At 48.0% G+C, this 22,242-nt stretch overlaps 1 protein-coding gene across 1 annotated transcript in view; it reads left to right on the top strand.

The window, feature by feature from the left end:
* Positions 1 to 9,252: 9,252 nt before the first annotated feature.
* Positions 9,253 to 22,242, top strand: part of GRIN3A (glutamate ionotropic receptor NMDA type subunit 3A) — a 748,999-nt gene continuing 736,009 nt past the window's right edge. The window contains exon 1 of the mRNA XM_069239855.1: positions 9,253 to 10,921. Coding sequence (XP_069095956.1) covers positions 10,124 to 10,921 — 798 coding nt within the window. The 5' untranslated portion in view covers positions 9,253 to 10,123. The remainder of the gene's footprint in view (positions 10,922 to 22,242) is intronic.

Genomic DNA, 22,242 nt, shown 5'->3' with positions numbered 1-22,242 from the left:
CTGGATCTCAGGGCCCGCTTGCGTGGTGGTTGTCCGTCTGCAGGGGATGGGGTGCTGGTGTGTTGGTCCTGTGGCGGGGCGTCCTGTCCACTAGCGCCGGCGGAGGTGGTGGGCATTTCATCATCCTGGCTAGTGTCAGGGGCCTCTTGGAGTGCCACGGTGTCCCTCAAGGTCTTTTGAATGTCCGTCAGCACCTCTACGATGGTGCCCAGGGCGGAGCCAATGGTCCTGAGCTCCTCCCTGAACCCCAAATATTGTTCCTCCTGCAGACACAGGGTCTCCTGCAACTTGTCCAGGAACGTGGCCATTGTCTCCTGGGAGTGGTGGTATGCTCCCATGATGGAGGAGAGGGCCTCGTTGAGAGTTGGTTCCCTTGGCCTGTCCTCCCTCTGTCGCACAGCAGCCCTCCCAGTTCCCCTGTGTTCCTGTGCCTCCGTCCCCTGGACCGTGTGCCCACTACCACTGCCCCCAGGTCTCTGTTGTTGTTGGGGTGGTGGGTTACCCTGGGTGCCCTGTAGTGGTGGACACACCGCTGATTGACCTGTCCTGGGTAGGGAGGTTTGGGGCCGCTGGGTGGGTGCTATGCTGGTGTTACCAGAGGGTGTAAGCTCGGTGTTGGGCTGTGGCTGGGCAAGGGGAACCGACTGTCCTGAGGCCCACGATGGTCCGGGCTGGTCATCAAGATCCAGTAGGGCAGAGCTGCTGTCGTCACTGTGGGCCTCTTCTGGGGGTGGAGTGGTGTTGTCTGGACCCTCTGGTGTGGTGACGTTCCTTCGGGTTCCTGCGGGGGTATAAGTACATGATTATTGCATGTGTGTGTTTCATGGTGTGCAATGGTTGGGTGTGCGTGAACCCCAGTGCAGGCATTCCTGTGTGGGGGCTTTTGTGCTGATGGTTGGGGGGTGTTCTGGGTCTGTGCAGTGGGCATGCTTTGGTGATGGGTGTCCATGCTTGGTTATGTCATGCAGGTCTTGGGGTTGGGATGGGTGGTTGGTGTCATGGGTAGATTGGTGAGGATTTGGGGTGATAGGGGAGGGTGTGATGGTGGGGGTGTGTGATAGCATGCAGGTAGGGTGGGGGTTATGATGGTTAAGATTAGACTTACCAGTGTCCGTTCCTCCAACCACTCCTCTGAGGCCCTCAGGATGCAAGATGGTCAAGACTTGCTCCTCCCATGTTGTTAGTTGAGGGGGAGGAGGTGGGGGTCCGCCGCCAGTCCGCTGTACCGCGATGTGGTGCCTGGATACCGTTGAACGCACCTTCCCCCGTAGGGCGTTCCACCTCTTCCTGATGTCCTCCCTATTTCTTGGGTGCTGTCCCACTGCGTTGACCCTGTCCACTATTCTTTGCCATAGCTCCATCTTCCTGGCTATGGATGTGTGCTGTACCTGTGAGCCAAATAGCTGTGGCTCTACCCGGATGATTTCCTCCACCATGACCCTGAGCTCCTCCTCGGAGAAGCGGGGGTGTCTTTGGCGTGCCATGGGGTGGTGTGTGTGATGTGTGGGGTGGTGTATGTGTTGATGAGTGTGGTGAGTGTAGTGGTATGTGGTGTTTTGTGCTTGGATGTTGCGTGGGTGATGGTGTTGTGTGCCTCTGTGTGATGGGGTTGTCTATTCTGTGCTGTCTCTCTGGCCTTCTCTCAGAAATTCTGGTTGTAGGGGTTTGTAGGTGATGTGGGTGTGTGTTTTATATTGTGTTGGGTGTGTGGGAGTGGTGTTTGTATGTGTATCAGGTGTGTGTATTTGGAATTGTCCAATGTCGCTGTGTTTTGTAGAAGTGTGTGTATTTTGAGCGTGGCGGTGTGTACCGCCAATGGAATACCGCGGTTGAAAGACCGCCGCGTGGATTCGTGGGTCGTAATAGCATGGGTGTGTTTCTGTTGCCGTGGAGGTGGAGGATTTGTTTCCGCATGTTTATCGCTGACCTTTGGTGTGGCGGTATTGTGTGGGTGTCTGAATTTCGGCGGATTCCGTGATGTGTGTCATAATAGCTGTGGCGGTCTACCGCGGACGCGGCGGTGTATTGGCGGTCTTCTGCACGGCGGTAAGCGCCTTATACCGCCAATGTTGTAATGACCCCCAAAGTGATCAATGTCCCATTCTACCTGTAGTTGTGATTTTAATAGATAACTGTGACACACCTGCCAACTCGCACAATACAACAATGTGTCACACGCTCTTGAATTCTTCACTCACTCACCAGCTGAAGGGCCAATATCACATGGTGAACACAGAATTACGTAGAAACCCCTTTCTAGGGTGTGTTCCCAGCCCATGTGTGTCAGTTCTGCACATATGTGATCCATTACAGCCTCTGAAACAAGCTCCCATATTCTATGGCCATTCGAGACAGCTTCAGAAGCCTTTGGGGCACATTTGAGAGTCCCTCACGCCATTCCAATGCCACATTAATGTCATTTTTTTATGCTAATGTGTCGTTAAAAGGCTAAAAACCCACGCCATATTTAGAAAATGGCACAATGCATGCATGCACCACTTTGTAACCCTTTGCGCCAGGCATAATGTATGCAAAGGAGGCACTCTCCAGTTCAGCACTTTTAATGCCTGCTCAGAGCAGGCGTTAAAAGGAGGCTTCCATTGGTTAAAATGGGCCTCCTGGTGCTTTGCAGGATTAGCGTCAGAATTTTTGATGATAATCCTGCAAAGCTCTTGACTAGCATCAAAAATTGTGGCGCTACTTCCCTAACCACCGTCATGGTGTGCCCCATTTTAAATACGGCACACACATGGTGGTGATAGGGGGTGTCAAGGGGTGAAAAAAAAGTGGCGCTGCACTGTGTGCAGCAACATTTTTCTTAAATATGCCCCTTTGTATTTTAAGTGTTGTTAGCAGTGGATGCTTAGGTACTGCTGGCACAAAGCCTCACTCCTCTTCCTGGACTTGCGCCCTTCAGGGCTGTTTAGCCTATGATGAACCTTATGGACCGTCCCATTCTCCAGCCTCTGCCCCCTCCATGACCCTCATTCTCTCCCACATTCGGAATATTTTTAAGTTGACAGGACTTTTGAGAGCAAAAGGGACAGACTACATTGCTTTTATCTTCATTTTATATGAGGTTTTCATCACATAGGCCACCTCCAAACCTGCCTTTCTTCTTTACACTATCGGTGCAGTGGGCTGTGCTCCACCTGCATGCCTCCTCAAACCCACCCAGTGAACTTGAATCCATAGGTGAATGGACAGTCACATGACCTGTCACTCCTCCATGCTCAGCCATACCCCATTTGACTGGGAGCACCTGCCATCATTGATTTCTGACCAGTGCCATGACTTTGGCATGCAGAGAGGCAACTGCAAGGGTCATGACTACATTTCTGTTCTTTTGCTAACAGATGGTAGCACCGTCTGCTTAATATTTGTATTATGACTGAATGCATTAGCATCCATCTTCAGTGTTTCCAGGCTCCTAATGGGACTATTCTCCTTTTGCAAATGGGTTACCACCTCAACTTGGGGCTTAGTAAAATGTCAACGTTTTTTAGCTGAATTTCAGTTGCAAAACATTGGTTCCTAGAATACTGATTTGATATTTGTAAGTAATGCCTACAACAGGCCCCTTCCAGGTTCAGGTACTCATTCAGAATCTCATTTTATTAGTGGGACAACCTTTTCTGACTCTTGAAATGGGATTAGCACACAGCAAACATTTTTACAGTTGCAAACGCAGAATCTGAGCAATGGTGATTGTTGAAATGTTTCATACATCTGGTCCTATACCTACCTATGTGTTTTGTCTGCCAGGAGGACCATACAGATTTTTGGTAGTTTTGAGAAGCTACATTGAGTATTGGATTGCCCCTATCCCACTCTAGATCGACCCCTTAAATTCCTACCTACAGGGTGGTTGAGTAGCCACGTCTCCCAAAGAATCCTAAAGAACCCATTAAATCTATATACCCTTCATTTCTCCTCCTTCGGGTACTTAGCTCCCATATGAGTAACCACGAGCAAAAGAACTGACATACCACTCAAGAAGCAGAACCAACCCAGCGATGTCACATTCAAATGAAAGCACCATATCTTAGACCAACAATACAGCAAGGTCTCTCTTGCTGTCTTGCAAGATCTTTTCTGCCTAAACAACTTACTGTCTATTTTCCTAGTGGTGCTCTATTCCTAACCCCATCATGTATTTTCACTATCACTTGTCTTCTTGCTTCCACCTTTCAGTCAACAACCCAACTTGTACCTATTACAGGAGGTGATGTGGCCTAACTGTTGAAGGCACTGAATGAAAAAGGTAACTGGATTCAAATCCTGGCTTCAGCTCAATATCCTGGGGTTCTGGACATAACAAGCCAAGCTTTCATGTAGCTTCTGCCTGCCTCCCTCATGCCACCCAGGATGTAATGTTGGGCCAGAACTGCTGACTTTGGAAATGGAGAACCAGGTTTGAGTGTCAGCATTGACTGATGCTGGACAAATCAATTAACCTCCTCCTACCGATATAAAATAATGGTACCTTGAGTAATGTAACTGGTGCTCATGTAATGTGCTCCAATACCTTTCCAGTTGAGTTTGTCTTATATCACAACTGCATACAAATGCATAAAAAGGTAAAATCAGTATTATCATAGGCACTAGAAATAGATACCTGTTTAGTGGCTGGTTTGTACAAGCTGAAACCAGAAAAACTGGATAAATTGCAGCTTCTCTGCTTAAACTGTGCCAACTTATTTATTAAATCAAAACTCCTTTTTCTTCATTATCACATATTAATGTGTTTTTTCAAATATATGAGTTCAGAATACCAGTTGTACAATAACCTATTGTGTTTGATTTAATAGACAATAATGTTGCTGTTTAATATTCTGGCACCATACATGCTTTACATTACAACTGTCTTGCCTATTAGTTGACTACTAATGGTTCACAGTTAAAAACTATCACTTTTAAAAAGTACTTCTCAATGCAGTATTATAATATTACGTATTATTGCCAAAGTTCCACATGTTCTGCATATCTGCAGCACTATTTGCAACACACAGGCCTGAATATTTAGGACGGTTCATATTCAACTACTGTTCCCTATTACTTCATTTAAAATGGGGCCGCCCCCATTCCCAGATACCCACGTGGTGACTTACACCAGAAGCCCTGTGCGACCCTCCATTCTACGAGACCACATCCATCCACATTGACAAATATTTCAGCACTAATGAAGGCACGGCCTCAAATCTAGGCATAGAATGGGAAGTATTTGAGTGGTCCTGCGGGGCCATGCAATTCAAAGAACCTATGGCGTGTGTAGGGCATTGCGCACTGAATTGGACTCCTTGGAATCCAACTTACGCACTCTTCAGAGGCAGCTCCCCACAGACTAATCCATCCTACCCTGCCTCAGTTAGCTACGCCACATCCATGCACAGGCATTTGACCAACTGTGTGCTTGGATTAAAGAGAGTACCAGGCTAGGAGACACGCTGAAGGGTACAAGGTGGGAAAGGAGTTGGCATGGCCCATTCAGTCTGTAACACTGAAATCTCCCACCACTACCATTACTAGACACAACGGGACACATCCTTAACAGAAAAGATGTCATAAAAGAGGCCTTCAGCTCTTACTATACCAAACTCTATGCAGCACCTGCGTCGACTGACACCAGATTGACTGACATGTTCCTGAGCTCTAGCCAACTCCCCCACCTCCAGGAAACACACAGAATAGCTCTAGATGCCCCGCGGTCCACAGATTAACTCACGGAAGCATTGAAACAATTGGCAAGACCCAGGGTCCGGAGAGATGGCCAGTTGAGTTCTAGTCGGCATAACATCCCACTCTTTTTCCCCACCTACTTAAAGTCTTTAAGGGAGCATTCAACACCATGTTATTCCCCCCTCACTTTGCAAGGCCATACTGGTGGTTCTCCCTAAACCAGACCGTGACCAGCTGATGATTAGTTCTTATTGCCCCTAATCTCTGTAGCGACTATAGAAGACTGGGGAAAGTCCTGGCTAATTGCCTTATACCTATTCCTCACCAATTAGTGCACAAAGACCAAAATGGGTTCATCCTGGGGGGAAACACCTTCTTAAACCTTCGCCTTCTGTCTATGATCATGGACTGGGTGAGGTCCACTGGAACCACTCCTTGGATCGCCTCCTTGGATATAGAAAAGTAATTTGATACCTTGGGATGGTCGTACTTATGCAAAGTACTGAAGGGTATGGGTTTTAGGCCTGACCTTTATACAATAGGCCAGAATAGCCTGCAGTTCCCCAAAAGCTTGGGTCAAGACCTGTAGTGTCATATCCGAACCACTTAACATTCAGTGTGGTACAAGACAGGGCTGCCCTTGTTCACCCATGGTCTTTGCGCTAGCAATGGAGCCTTTGGCCTGTACCCTTTGTGCACGTGCCTCGGACTAGGGGGTGTATGCCCACAATAGCAGGCACATCATCTCGCTATATGCAGACGATGCATCAATATATCTCAAAAATGACCCAAATGTCCTGCCTTGCCTAATGGAACTATTACACTCCTTTGGGGAGGGATTGGATCTTCATGTTAACTGGGACAAACCCACCCTTTTCACCCTAACGCAACTGACAGGCACTCAGCAAGGGAAATTGTCCCATGCGTCACTCCTCTGGGAGGGCCAAACTATCAAGTACTTATTGATGGCAATGTAGGCTGGGCCATTCAGAGCATGAAAGCTTCCCTTCCTTTTTAGATGTCACTCCCGTTCTCTCCAAAGGGGATAATAGCCGTATCTAAGATGATTCTCTTTCCGAGACTTCTATACTTTTTCTCTGTTCTCCGGCTATAACTACCGGTAAGAATTTTTCTAGATCTGTGTGCCCTTCTCATGGCATTGGTCTGGGGCATGGTCCGACATAAGGTGGTGCTCACCAAACTATTTGCACCAATTCATAAGGGTGGCCTCAGCGCTTTGAACTACAAATGCTACTATGCAGCGGCCCAGCTCCAGATTGTCACTTCCGCTCCCTCCAAAGGGAATAATAGCGGTATCTAAGACGATACTTTTTCTGAGATATCTATACTTTTTCTCTGCTCTCCTGCTATCACTACCGGTGGGAATTTGTGTAGATCCACGTGCCCTTCTCATGGCGCTGATCTGGGGCACGGGCAGACGTAGGCTGGTGCTCACCAAACTAGATGCACCAATTGATAAGGATGGCCTCAGCGCTGTAAACTACAAATACCACCATGCAGCGGCCCAGATCCAGTGGCCCATGCGTTGGCTCACAAACCATAATGTTATAGAGACGGGATGGGAGGGGGTGACTGGACTACGGTACGGATTCTCTGCTGGCTGATGGGGCCTAACTTGGACCCCCCAGAAGCTGGGGGCAACGTCCTGACATAGGTGTCTAATCCTCCTGGACCAAATATGTTGTAGGCAAAAATAAATCCCCCCCATATGCCCCAGAGCTCCCTCTATGGGCCCTGCAACCGAGCAAAGGCCTCCATATGATCCTCGATGTCAAAGCCTGGACTCATGCAGGGGATCATGACTTGGGGGGACCTCTACACAGATAAGATACTTAACACTGTAGAAAGCATGATAGATGACTGTGGCATTCCCTAAGGCCCCTTCCTGCTATACACTACACTTACCTGACTTGCTCACACTATTTGAAAGAGGACACATGACAAAACAGTGAATTCGGTAACATTACAAGTCCTTCTGACACATGGGTGCCCGCAAAGCCATGATGACATTATACACAGCACTGCGCTCGTAGCAGGAGCACTGTCTCCAAGATCTCAGGACATACTGGGAGACATCCCTGGTGACCCCCTGTCGGACACACAGTGGACTCAGTGCCTGGAAGCCCCGAAGTTTGTCTCCACTAATGCCAGGATTAAATATCCCTAATGTAATTATTTACAACAAACATATTTGACCCCTCAAACAGATAGCGTGCATGAATCCGGGAGCATCAGACGCCTGCCTCTGTTGCTCTGCCCCTGAGGCAGACTTCTACCACATGGTATGAGGTTATCCAACACTTCACAGCTACTGGGATGGGATAGTAGGCTTCATCACAGATTATTTGGGCATCCCGGTCCGGAGAGACACCCTACGCTGCTTGTTGGGCATTACTACACAGTCTGGGGTGCGTAAATCTCTTAATAAATATACAGACCTGGCTTCGGTTCTGGCGAAGCGCAGAATAGTTATGTACTCGAAATCGACCGCTTCACCTCCATTCTCCAATGGCTAGCAGACCTACGCATGGCCATGCAGGCTGAACAACAAATAATAAATCATACGCCTCCAAATCGCCACCCCACACGCACCCCATTCGCAGAGTCAGAATGGCACACAGTCCCCAGATGTGAAAGCTCAATCGGACGAACCTCCACCGTGTATTTATTCAACCCTTCCCCTTAGATACTATCTCACTGCCATTGCGCTGATCCCCTGTCCTTTTCACCCTTGTCTGAAGTGTACCCCTCTGCACGCCGCGACCACAGGCCCGCTTGAACACTGCCCTGCATGCAAGCCATATGGTTACCGTTATTGTTGCACTGTGGTTTTATTTGTTGGAATGTCACAACATAGAGTATGAAGGTTCCTTCTGCTTGCCTTTAGGATCAGCCTGCTGATAATGTTTTACTTTATGTATGCTGTACTTCCAGAATAATGTGCCTCCATGATGCTATAATTCTGCACAGTTCTCTCTAATAAAAAATAAATAAAATAAAAAAGTTCCACATGTTAAAGAAGTACACTTTTCTATTGTCAGGAAACGTAACTATATTTAACGTGATGTTTTTAACAGTGCGATTTAATTAGCAAACATTTGCAGGACTCGTGTTGTGCACGAGCTCTAAAATCCGGGCCAGAACCTTGGCTGGCTCTGGCTCGGCTCGCCCTATTAATGTGTTTGGCTCCCTCCCTCTACTTATAACCTTATCTCTTCATACAGTACTTACCCCCTCCTAACACCGCTGCACTCCTCGTGCATCATATCTGTCCCCTCCTCTAGACAGTTTAGCTTTCCCCGGCCCTGTCCTTTCATTCCAGCTGATATACACACAATTCCTTCATCCCAATCAAAGAATTGAAGCTCGCACCTGCCCCTGTTTCTGTGCCCCTCACCCTCCCTAAATGACTCCCGTCTTCTCCTTCGTTGATCGACCCCTCGCTTCACCTCTTCCGAGCTCGTAAACCGAACTTTCAGACAAATAGGTTGGACTGAGTGACACGTCACAGCTGGATAGGGGTACTGGGTCCTACACATTTTCTCATTCTTCAACCAGCTGAGAGTCGAGAAACACGTCCCTTTGGGTGTAAAACCCAGTGCCTTGGACTCGAGGCGCCATCTTTCAACGTACAGATTTGGACAGCGCTTAACATGCAGGTGAAACATAGAGGTGATACCCAGGGTGCGCACCTCTGAGCTCCACAAACCCCGCCGAGAGCATCTCGGGACCTGTAGTCCCTCCCACCCGGGGCGGACACCTATCTCGTGGCATGCGCTGTGACTCGAGCCGCTCCAGTCTCTGATCCACCTGCGCTGCAGCCGGCGCTGGCAGCATCAGTGGGAGTTTAGCGCAGCCAAGCGACCGACCGCAGCCAGCAGCACAAACAGCCAAGCAGCAGCAAGTTTGGCGCCTGAGCTTCACTGAAGTCACCAGCCAGGACCCCAGGGCGGGAAGATGAAGCCGCACTGAGGGTGTGAGAGCCCAGGCACGGGAGTTCGTGCTGGCCTCCGGGTGCCTTCTTCAACCCCTGGCTGAAGGGGTGTGGGTCAAAAAGAAGGCTGCCTGGTGGGCGCTGCGTCTGATCCATGGGATTATTTCTACTACAAAGCGATCATGGCACTTCCGGAAGAGGGTGAAAGGGGGAGACGTGCCTGTCCATGGTGCCCCTCAGCTTTCAGTCAGTTGGACAACTATACATGGTGACACATTCGACCAAAAGCATGAACAGTTGCTCCTGAAGGTTATTTTTTTTCTTTTTCTTCTCGGATGGAGGTGAGCGGTGCTCAGAACTTTCCATGAGGGGAAGGTTGTTGCAGTTTATTTCTGCCCGTGGCTTGTGAGACCAGACCCCTGGCTCAGAGGGGACCCGGCTGCTGCCCCCGCTCTTACCACCCCCTGCCCCATCCCCCACCCGCCAGTGATGTTGACTCTGAGCTGGTGGTGGTTGATGGTGAGCAGGCTCTGCCTGCTGGTCCCCTGCGCCCTGGTGCTTGCCAGGGTCCCTGGCTCATCCTCCCACCCACAGCCCTGCCAGATCCTGAAGCGCATCGGGCACACGGTGAGGATCGGGGCGGTGCAGCTCCAGCCCTGGAGGACCAGGGGGGTCCCGGTGCAGCAGCACCCCGCACAAGGCTGGCAGCACAATGACGTCCCGCCTCACAGGACCGAGCCAGAGACGGTGGAGACAGGGCAGGACAGACAGCACAAGGAGACCGAGCCTCCGGGGGAGGCTGTCACCAGGAACGACCATGGGGAAGAAGCGTCTAGCGCCCTCTCTGGGGGGAATCAGGAACTGCAACGGCAGTGGATCGGGACCACGCTGGGAAAAAACTGGGCATTTGGCCCCGGGATATTTGGGAACCAGGAGAGCGAGGATGAAATGCTCTTTCCCAGAGACTCTCTTCTCTTTGCTGTGGATAATTTGAATCGAATGCCAGCACTTTTGCCCTACAACTTGTCCCTGGAAGTGGTGATGGCCATCGAGGCGGGTTTGGGAGATCTGCCCGCGTTCCCTTTTTCTTCAACCAGCTCCTCCTGGAGCAGCGACCCGGTGTCCTTCCTGCAGAGCGTCTGCCACACGGTGGTGGTGCAAGGGGTCAGCGCCATCCTGGCCTTCCCTCAGAGTCGGGGGGAGATGTTGGAGTTGGAGTTTCTCTCCACGACTCTGCAGATCCCCGTGGTCAGCATCGTGAGGAACGAGTTCCCGCGTTTAAGTGAGGTAAGAAGCCCTGCCCCCAGTGGAAACCCCCTGCCCCCCCGTGGAAACACCTGCATCCCAGTGGAAACCCCCTGGACCCCGTGGAAACCCCTGCCTCCCAGTGGAAACACCCTGGTCCCCGTGGAATCCCCTTGCCCCCCCCACTCTTCACCCCCTTGAGAACCCGCTGCCCCCCCGAGGAAACTCCAGTCCCTCTGGAAACAGCACAGCAGCCCCCCCCCCCCCCCAATCCGTGAAAACTCCAGGCTTCGCACTTTCAGCGCAGAATTCTCCTATCTCACTACTGGCATGTGAGGTATCATGTTCACGTTCGATCAAGGTGGGTTCATTTGGACAGAAACAATCAGCCAAATGTGAGGGTGTTTGCAAGCTCAGAGAACCCAGCAACTGTGCAGGTGTGGGATGTTCGTGGCATTTGGCGCATGCTGAAAAAGTGTCAAGGGACACTCTCATGTGAAATAAAAATGAGAAATACGTGGCTAAAAGGAGCCACGTCTTCTTCAGTCGTAAGAGGCTTCTACAGAACGAAAAACTTTTCATCGAGCTGCACAGGGTCAGTTTGGGACAGAAAATAGGCCAAGGCATGAAAATAAAAGTGACTTCAGTTAGGGAATCAGGTGTCTAAAAAAAGTACCCCACATTTGCAGTTTTTAACTTGTACAGAGACGCTGTATAGGTGCTGTACTTACAAGGTATGGGAGACTTCTTGCGCTAGCTCCCTACAATTGCAAAACTGAGCACTTTAAAACCTACAAAGGCACACTATAGATTTTTCAAGATGTGGCAGACTGCATTTGCGCTTGCTGCGCGCACATCTCGTAAAAAAACAGGGAAATCAAGAATGAAAACTGGCCCATTAGACCATAAAATGGGCCCGCAAGCAGCCATAGAACCAGGTCCTACTCTCCGAGCTGTCGTGCTAGCCCTTCTGGCACCGTCGGATTGCCCTACAGGCCAGCCCTACTGTTGCACCTCCTGGGCACATCGCAGAGGCAGTGCAGCTCCAGTACATGCAAGGGACAGCTCGCTGTCCACAGTGCTGAAAGCATTCTTCTAAGACAGCGCGGTGCAGAACAGTGCATTCCTTCTCAGCGCACCGTGACGTTCGAAGAAGTCAGGGGCGCAACAAAGGCCCCTCGCACCCCCCGCGGTGCGCGGGAACCCTGAGTTCCAGGGGGCTCGCAGCACAGCACCTGGCCTGTGTGAGTCCGGAGGGGAGGCCACTCCGTGTGCTGTGGGTGTGTGTGTGGAGGAAGATTGGGGGGGGGGGGGGGGGGGTTGGGGGATGTTCCAATGTCTTTAAGTCACTGAAGTGCGAACACTTTGTGACCCCTGGAGCAGCCAGGGTTCCCTTTCTGGCTCTTGGAGCACAAGGGATATTCTGGGCTAAGCGTAGAGACTAATTAGATATCTTCCACACTGCCTTGTACCCCCTAATTCTGAAGGGTCTCACCTCCCTTGTCGAGACCCCTCGTCTGTTTGCACTACTAACACGCCCTTCCGTTGCATGCCTCACGAGATTTTCACATTGCACTCTTAACTCTGTAAATAGCAGGCATCACAGTCGGCCACAATATTCGTTCTCGTTTGCCGACTTCTGACGTGGTTGAGATCGTCACTCGTCCCCTCCACCTCACATCACGCGGCAGCAGCGAGTGTGCAACACTGCCGGGCCAGAGAGTCACCGAAGGCTCATTACTCGAGAACACTCCCTACACCGACTTCTTCCCAGTAGGCCCTATTTAACGTGCATTTATCTGCATACATATTTCTTTATTCCTTTCATTTAAATGCCCCATCCAAGTTTATATTTGGAAACCAAATGTATTTATCTTTACAAACACACACACATCCACTCACGATTCCCCTACACCATCCCAGCCCAGGCGACACGTGCACGCCCAAGAGCCTCAGGCACCTTAGAAAGGACGCTGGCTGAACTTTTCAAATTGTTGAACACTGAACGCTACTCTTGGCGCTAAACGTGCCTGCTCACTGGCTGCGGCACTGTACGCCCTTGGCTTAAAACAGCTTCATAGTTAGAGGCAAGGTTGAGGTGGGAGTCGCTCTGCTCAGAGCTGAGCAGATCACGATATACAGACTACTAGAGGCTGGTTAATTAGTGTGGATTTTGCAATCAAAAATATGCCCCAAACAGCTGAAAGAGTGATGTAAAGAGACCGCGATAGCAGGCAGCAGGCACGTTTCTCAGGGACAGAGCAGGGCAGGGTAGCTCGGAGAATTGTGATTTGTACCAGATGAAGACAGGTTACCTTTGTCTGCTCCTGTGTATATTTGTTTACAGCTTGAGCTGTTTCTGAGAGGCCATGGCGCCAAACATCATACACTAGTTAAAACAGATAAGAGTCATCGCCTGCACCTTTGCTCACTCGAAGGACACCGACAACCAACACTTTCCAGGAGTGCCAGCCTTTGTTATTGCACATGTGGATTGCAAGCCCCCCCCCCTCCCCCCCCCTTGCCTTACAAACACCTGGGCTGTGATCTTGCGCGTCCGTCCACTTTGAAGCTGGCACCTGCGGCGCAACCTTAACTGTCAACATTCAGCCTCGTGCACTGTGCGGCCGACCACACTGCGCTACATCCGAATCGAACACCTTTACCTAAAAATATCTCTCCAACCCCCGAAGAGGAACAGGACGTGCAGCAGGTGCAGTACACCGCCCCCTCGGATGTGAAGAGCCATCAGCACCCCAGATACGCCCGTTGTTCGCTACAGCAGCAGCAGGGCACTCCATTGCATTTCTTGTATTAGCGTCCGCGGACCCCCTGCAGTGGCGCTGTGCATCTCCTGTGCAGCTTGCACCCAGAGGTGCTGACTCATACATTGGGATAGAGAGACTCAAACGGCGACAGACATCCGCGGACCGCACTCACTCCAGGTCAAATGCGCCAGGTGAAAAGGCGCAAGACCCTTGGCGCCCATTTTCTGTGTGTAACATAGCATGACGTACTTGATTGATCAGGTTGAATGCAGCCCGCCGGTGCATAACTGCCCTCTTGCAGTTAGAGAAGGATTGAGTCAAGCTGGCAACTCAGAACTAGTGGCGATATATTTGCCTCTAACTCTATTCTTTTTCCACAGGATGGGCAATTGTACTTCTCTCTCGCCATGACAGTGCACAGGTGTAGCCACAACAGCCTTTGACCTTTACTGTTGAACAAAGGCTTAGAGCACAATTAGTCAATAATAGATATGGAACTGGTTCAAATCCAGGATCTCAAATCCTACCGAGGTCGCCTGCCCTTGCTCACATTACATTCGATTTTCAAAAGCGATCCTGCCTGTTTCAGCCTCACCCTCACACTTATTTTAAGTGCCTCCATTGAGCAATCATTGAAATTGTACTAGACGAGTGCGTATTTCACCCACCATTATTTAGTTCTTCTGCTCTGCCCTAGCCCTACAAAGGACCATATAGGAACTAGGGTCTGGGTTTACACATTTTTCTTGCAGCACAACTAACTTTGCTACAGTCAATTACGCAAGGAGAAAACATGACATAGAGCCATTATCTACAAAGATTGGCCTGCTGTGGCTGTCACCTCCTGACCTGGCACACAAGCTGGCTGCCTTACACAGTGCACATCTTTCACTATGGTGCAGAGATGGGTGTCTTCTGTCTAGCAAAGCTTTGTTCTGGAAGCGCACCATTTCAGAAGAAAATCATCCCATGCATTTGATGTGTGCTGTGCTCTTTTGCGAAATAAACTCACCTCCCCTTGTTCAAGTAAATGTTAGTTTTGGAGGAAAAATCCAATCAGGCTATTTTAGTAGATTGGGCTTTAAATTAAAACCTATGGGTATTTGCATTGATCTGCCCAAGTAACGCCCCTGTAATGCCCCCTTGACACAAAGCAATGAAAGGCAGTGAAGGAGTTTTTGAGCTGCAAAAGGGCACCTCTCCAGAGCAAAACACGTAATGCGCTTTTGGCCGGGATAAAACACACTCTTGCAAGACTTTCTTTAGTTTTGCATCTCTTTGCATGAGCACCAAGCCTAGGCCAAAAATGTTTTGCATCGGGATACTATCTGCAAACCCTCCCTGCATTTGTGAAGTCTATCACCGTAGCTTGGATGGTGTAACGACATGTCCTTCATGGGGCCTTTCACCGGTTTTGACAGAAACAAATGGACTTGTGCAACAGTTAACAGCTACTTTAGAGCAGCGCTGCACATCAAACACACCCACTCTATCCATCACATCAGCTGTAGCTGCCACAGTACATAAGTGTCTGGCTCAAAGAGCCTGCAATAGTCTTTACCCACTACACCGTGTCTATAGATGTATTTAAACATCCGTGGTTATCGTCCTTTGATGACCTTGCTGACTTGTTCTCAATTTCAAAAGTGGGAGCACAGGATGATAGGCTATGGGCCGGGCCACTGGAATTGTGTGGCAGGGAGGAACAAATTATGTGTCATGGTTGACTAAATTAAAAGGCAGGAAAAGCCAAATTATGCAAAGTAATGTGGCACATTTTCGGATATTGATACTTCATTATTTTGACCTTTTAAAACAGGATAAAATTGTCTGGGGAAAATGATTCTTCACATTAGTACAAGAATAACTCACAAATACATAGAAAATAGCTCACTCAACATTTCCAAGGGCTGCCCATTGTCCTCAGACACATGTTGGTGATTTTTTAGTAACTTTTGATCCGTGTCAACTAGATTTGTTTTTATTGGAATCTGCAGATTATGTAGCAGATGATGTATTATGTGGTAAATACGGCAAATAAATTCTGCATAAAACCATGCAGCTGCAAAATTACATAATTCCAGTGGCACTGGGTATAGGCACATGACTATCTCAGACTTCCATGTGGGTGGCTTATTGCCCTGCGCTCAGTGCTTTAAGACATTCTAAAGTGCTTTTCTCAGGCCGTGAAGCACTGTTAATTGTCTGCCCAACAATTTTAAAGCTAAGTTGAAGACACACCACATAAATAGGGAAACAGATGATTAAGAGCTGCTAACACCCAATGTATGGAGGCGACAAGGGTACTAACACTCATTTCCCTATTATGACACAACAGGCAGGTAAAGACCACAACTGTCCTTGTCTATTTATGTTTTTGGCATGGACGTTAATGCACCGAAATGCCAGTGGTAGCGGAAGTGACATCACACACTCTTTGACCACCTCTTTCACTCACACACTTACACATACACACAAATTCACACTCTCACATACACTTTATCGCACATAAAAACACTTGCCAGCAAGCATGCACACAACATACATTTAAAAGCATTTTACTTACCTCAGTTACCATGGAAGGGCATATTCCAGCTAATTATACTCAATATATTATTATTCACTATTAGTGTGATAAAAAGTTAACAGAAAACAAAGAAGTGGAGCTACAGCTGACTCTCATAAGGACGAGTTGCCATTATGCTCCTGGCACTGAATTTGCCACCTCTGAGGCCAGTGGTTGCACAGGCAGTGCCAGGGGTCACAGAGAGCAAGCCAGGGGTCGCAGCTGCGACCACTGATGGCCCCTAAATGGTAGCCATAGTTTTTGGTACACCTTTTCTCACAATATAGAATGTAGGCAATCAACAGCATTTACCCTCAACGTGGTAAAACTTCTGAATTGGTTGAGACTGTTGCACCAATCCGTGGAGGGCGTATTACTGCACCCTGCTCAGAGTGTTAACACCTGCTAACACCTGTTACTGCCCGCATTCAAACCTGGTTGGTTGAGCCAAGAGGGGCATCACAATGGAACTGTATTGCCTTCTGTGCAGAGTAGAGTTTACTTTGAGACCAGCACTTTTCCCCAACACCTGCACTAGTAACAGTCCGCCACATGGTGGCCCTGTCTAATTTTGAGATGAGCACAACAGTGTTTAACAATTCAATGTACATTTAAAACAAAAATACCTACTGCCCTACCATTCGTATAGCTTTGGGTAGCCGAGGATATTCTGAATTGGCACACTCGTAAGAGTATGATGTTGATGGATAGTAGTTGCGTTGGTTCTGTCACTGGCAGCGCTAGCAGAGGCAACGGCTGATGAACGCTGCTCTGACAATTACTTTTGTTTTTTTAACAAACTAAGCACTGGTTCAGAGTGTTAATAAACCTGTTGCAGTGTACTTGATAAGCGTGTTGATTTTTTAAAGACAGCTTTAGCATTCCACGGTGGTCTCAGAGCCTAGATAACGAACATTCCCTACACATACAATTGTCCTGCAGCCCTGGGCACCAAATGCCAGTCTCCAGGAGCACATGCTGTGGTGCCCGTAATCAGTTATGCTTTCTCCTTTCTGCCTGGAAGGGAAGCCCCGCCGCATTACATTACGTGCACTGCGGCGCTCCCAGCATCGCCCGGAGCTGATCTGTGCGTGTTGATGGATTGCGGTGACGCCGCCACCAGCCCAGCCTCGGAAAGATATACGAGGTTCTATATGCTGTGTATAGAGCAGACGCAATGCACCGCAGTGCACAGGAGATGCCAAGAGAGCCTATTCCACTTGTGAAATTACACTCCATAACTGAAATAAAATATTGAGGTAATTTGTATAAGCCACATGTAGCCAGAAGGAAACGTAGTCAAACTACTTTAAGGGTGAATAAGAGGGAAGATGGAAAAGAACACAGTGTGCTTGCTCGGCGTTGCTAATTTGTTTTTAAAAAAAGTGCTGATTTGGCAAATGTTTATGAGGAGGCTTAGTGACGAGGGCATAGACGTCATTTAGGGGTCGCAGGACCTCTGGCACTGCCTTTGAGACCCCCGGCCTAAGAGATGGCAAAATCAGTGCTAGCAGCACATGGGCAACTCTTCCTAGTGAACGGTGGGTGGGCTACACTTTCTTTGTTTTCTGTCAATTTTTATTACATTAATAGTGAACCATATATCCAGTGCTTGAAATGGAAACATTAAAGTGCAGGTACTCTGTGCCAGAGTACCTGCTTATTTCCGAGAAGTGTCGGTACTCTCCAATTAAAAGTATTACGTTTTTCCTGAGATGTGCCGGTACTCTCCCTCTCAAAATAAAAAAGTGCCGGTACTCAGTACCGGACAGTACCGGCCCATTTAAAGCACTGCATATATCATAATATTATATTGGTCACTATTACTGTAATACAAAATGGAGTACAAGTAACCGGAATATGACGCCCCCTGGCAGCCGAGGTAGGAAAAAAAGTATTTTAAATATATGTTGTGTGCCTGCTTGCGGGTGAGAATGTGTTTATGTGAGAGACAGTTGTTGTGTGTTTGAATGCATGTGTATAACTGTATGAGTGATAGTATAGGTCAACTAGTGTGTGAATTAACGTACATGGACGAGGGGTGTGTGGGAATGGGCGGTATACTTGACCGATAGAAAAATGCTCCAGGGCACAAATACTGTAGAAGAAGGTTTATTCCAGGAAAAGGGACCCACGACAGCGAAAGCCACAAACATCCGAGTCAAGAGCCTGTCGCCAACTGACTCCAGACCCGAACACTCGAACACGGAGTGTTTGACTACGCTGTTATGACTCGAGAACACAAAGTTAAAGGAAAACGAGGAACGTATGCATAGTAATAGATAAAACATAACAACAAGGCATGTTACAGGGTGTGTGAGCTGGGAAGGCAAGCCTTACCTCCCTTTTGTTTTGATCACCACATAGCCTGGCAGCGCCTGAAGTGCCTGCACTGTGCGGAGCCCCTAACCTCCTCTGTCATATTCCCGTCTTTTGGCAGCTCTCCCTGGCCAGTGAGCAGCATGCACACCAACTAGCAGGAGAGCAAAAGTCCTTCTTTTATTGCCAATGTTGACGTTTAAGAAATAAAACAAGGGCTGCCTATAGAGTCAATGGGGAATTTTTGGCTTTCCTTTTACTCCTATGACCAACTGCGAAAATAAAATAAAGGCTAATCTGTAAATTAAGGCAGCTGCAGACCTGGACCTGGGCAGTTCTGGAGGTGGCAAAGTGTCAGGCTCACTGAAGTAAGTGTCGGTGGTGTCCACTAGAAACCTCTGGCACAAATGTAACACTGCACACATGGTTTATTGGTTTCTTCCTTAGCAGGACAGGGTTTTTTACAAATTCAATACTTACAAGAAAGCTTTGCAAATTCACGAGAAAGTGATACGCGAGTGGAAGGCCATTCAGAAGGGGAGTCAGCTGAAGTGTGACGGGCCTGTTGTACTATGGAGCTGTAAGTTTCATTCCTATGAAATGTCACAAAAAGATGTCAGCAAGCAATGGCAACATCCATTCCAGGAAGTCAACATGGTTACAGGAAGGGAGGTATTGTGTGAGAAACTGCACAACAGGCTCGTGATCAAAGGCTTCTTAGGTGAAATTGAGTTCAGCAGGTCGTCATGTTATCACCGGTTTAGTATTGGCAATTTTCAGCAGACTTGATTTGCAAGTGACAGTATCAGTCCCTGTCAGGAGGCACAAGACAGGTTGCATGGGGTGGTGAAGGACTGCTTACTTGGAAATAGTTTACCAGTACTTCTCAATAGGGCTGGTTCACTTTTATGTAGGACTGCAACATCACCTCCAAGCATCATTGCTCTATGTTTTAATAGGCACTTCTCTGCATTTTTATACCTTACATTTATGTAGGACTGTAACTCCACTTCTGATCAGGGCTGACTACTTTTTAATGTGATTGAATTAGCACCTCTTAGTGGGTAGGCTTTTCTTTTTAATGAAGTCATCACAGCTGTTTTACTCCCAGAAAGGGCTGTACTGACACTTTTCACCAGACCGCCTGTACCTTTAATGGGACAGCAGAGCCACCTCTCACCAGAATTGATAGACTTTTCATGGGACAGCATCAATATTTCTTACTGGAGTTGTCCTGCTTTGAAGGGAAGGACAGCGTTTGCACTTGTACGGAGAGATTCCACACATTTTTAATAGGTAGTATCAACGAAGGACTGCAGTTCTGCTATGTCTTTCATGGAACAATGCCTGCCCTATAACAGACAGCAGATACTTTCATATTAAAGACTCCCATTATCCCCCTTTTTAAGACCGCCGAATGATCAAACTGACACAAGTTGTAAGTCTTCAAATGTTACACTCCACAAATCAGTAAATGAGAACATGCAATCTACAAAGTCATATACAGTCTTTTCTGCCATAATAGTGCATCTGCTTATCTTTATAACTGTTCGCATGAAAGGTCAAAGTGCAGAAGCAGCCTCCTACCTCTGGTGCTGATGAGACATTCTTCTTTACCATTCATTGTGTAAAGGAAGAATAACATCCAGAGGCTTCAATAGAATAAGAGGTAAACCGGGTTAAGTTGAACTGAGTTGAGATCAGCTGAGATAAGCTGAATTGAGTTAAGGTGAGCTGAGCTCGGTCTAAGTTGAGCTAAACTGAAATGAGTTGAGTTGAACTTAGTTGAGATGGGTTTCCCTTAGTTGACTTGGATTTGTTTGAGTTGAGCTGTGTTGAATTGGGTTGAGTTGAACTGAACTGAATTGCGTCGGGTTGAGCTGAGCTGATTTGGGTTTAAATAAATTGAGCTGAGGTGAGATCAATCATAGGCGCTGGAAGTAGATGTGCTGGAGATGCTGTAGCACCCCAAAAATAATCATGCTGGAGTTTAGAAGCTGAATGAGCAATAAATATGCCTTTAAATTGTGTGTTTATCTTATTAAATTTGTTCTGAGTTCAAATACAACGGTCAAATGTCAGGCTATGGGGTTCATTACGACCCTGGCGGCCGGCGGTAAGTTGGCGGTAACACCGCCAACAGGCTGGCGGTGTTCCGCCAGCTATTATGACCGTGGCGCAATAGCCACGGCCATACCGCCGGCCCCTCCACTATACCTCCAGGCTTCCGCCTGGCGGTCATAATCCCCAGGGCAGCGGTGCAAGCACAGCTGCCCTGGGGATTATAAATCCCCGACCGCCAGCCTGTCCGTGGCGGTAAACACCCCCATTGAAAGGCTGGTGGAAAGGGGACTTGGGGTGCCCCTGGGGGCCCCTGCACTGCCCATGCACTTGGCATGGGCAGTGCAGGGCCCCCCAGGCATAGCCCCGTCGCGCATTTCATTGCCCGAATTTGGGGCAGTGAAATGCGCGACGGGTGCTACTGCACCCGCTGCACATCAGCATTGCCGCCGGCTCCATTATGAGCCGGCAGCAATGTTGATGTGACTTTTCCGCTGCGCCAGTGGACGGTAACACTGTTACCGTCTGCTGGCCCAGCGGAAAAGTCATAATAGGGAGCCAGGAATACCGCCGGCAATGGCGGTATTCTGGCTCCCGCAGCCTCAGCGGTCTTTTTAAAAGACCGCTGAGGTTGTAATGACCCCCTATGTCTTCTGACAAATTGCTGCTTATTGGGAACTGAACTATACTTTAATTTCTCTGACTGCAAGTGAGAGGATTTTGTTAAAGTGATCTAGGGGACAATACTGCTGGGGTACAGGAAACAAATGGATGGTCTGAAGGATCTCAATTGTTTTATAACACACAACATATAAATATCAGTGAATGAGCTATTCATATATTTCAAATTATATAAGCTATTAGGAAAGCACAAACAAAGCTTCTTTATAAATCTGAAGTGTGATGGAAACAGAGATTTCAATAGGATCAAAACAAATCAAGGCACTCTAATTGGTGATGTGAAAATGATAAAGTTTGCTGAAACCCCATTCCCACACATCATCGTTTTTGTACTATATAATTTTACCTATGCAAATTTAGAGGTAATTTAAATTGAAAATGTACTGTTTGTAAATGCCAGTGCGCTACCATAGCAGTGCTCCAAAATGCATCACCAGCTACATACCACACCGATATCATTTCCCTGCTCAATGGACATCGTACATTTGACATTTTATTTTTTGTATGACACATAGGTTTTTCACAATCCTTATGACTTCAGTGTAATAACATTAATGGCAGCACCCCCACTCTGAAAATTGTTCCAGCACCTGTGAGTTGAACTGAGTTGAGGTGAACTGGAGTGAAACAAATAACGTTCAGATACTTCAACAGAATAAGGGTTGATCTGAGTTGTGCTGGGTTGAGTTGAGTTTAACTGGGATGCGCTTAACTGTGTTAAGCTGAGCTGAGTCAAACCGAGTTGAATTGAACTGAGTTGAGATGAGCTGAGTTTAGCCGAAATGTTTAACTCAGTTGAGTTGAAGTGAAATAAACTGAATTTAGTTTAATTTAAATTCATGTATGCAGCACGCGTGTGCCTTCAGAAGTTATCTCCTTAAGTGCTGCTTATACTCGGTTACCTTGCTTGGCAGTATCTCCAACAATGTAGAGAGGAAACCTGTATTGTAGACAATTGGGTGTTACTG

The sequence above is a fragment of the Pleurodeles waltl genome, chromosome 1_2 (genome assembly GCF_031143425.1).
Source record: "Pleurodeles waltl isolate 20211129_DDA chromosome 1_2, aPleWal1.hap1.20221129, whole genome shotgun sequence".
Classification (NCBI taxonomy): Eukaryota; Metazoa; Chordata; class Amphibia; order Caudata; family Salamandridae; genus Pleurodeles; species Pleurodeles waltl.
This window is presented reverse-complemented; position numbering and strand designations above follow the sequence as displayed.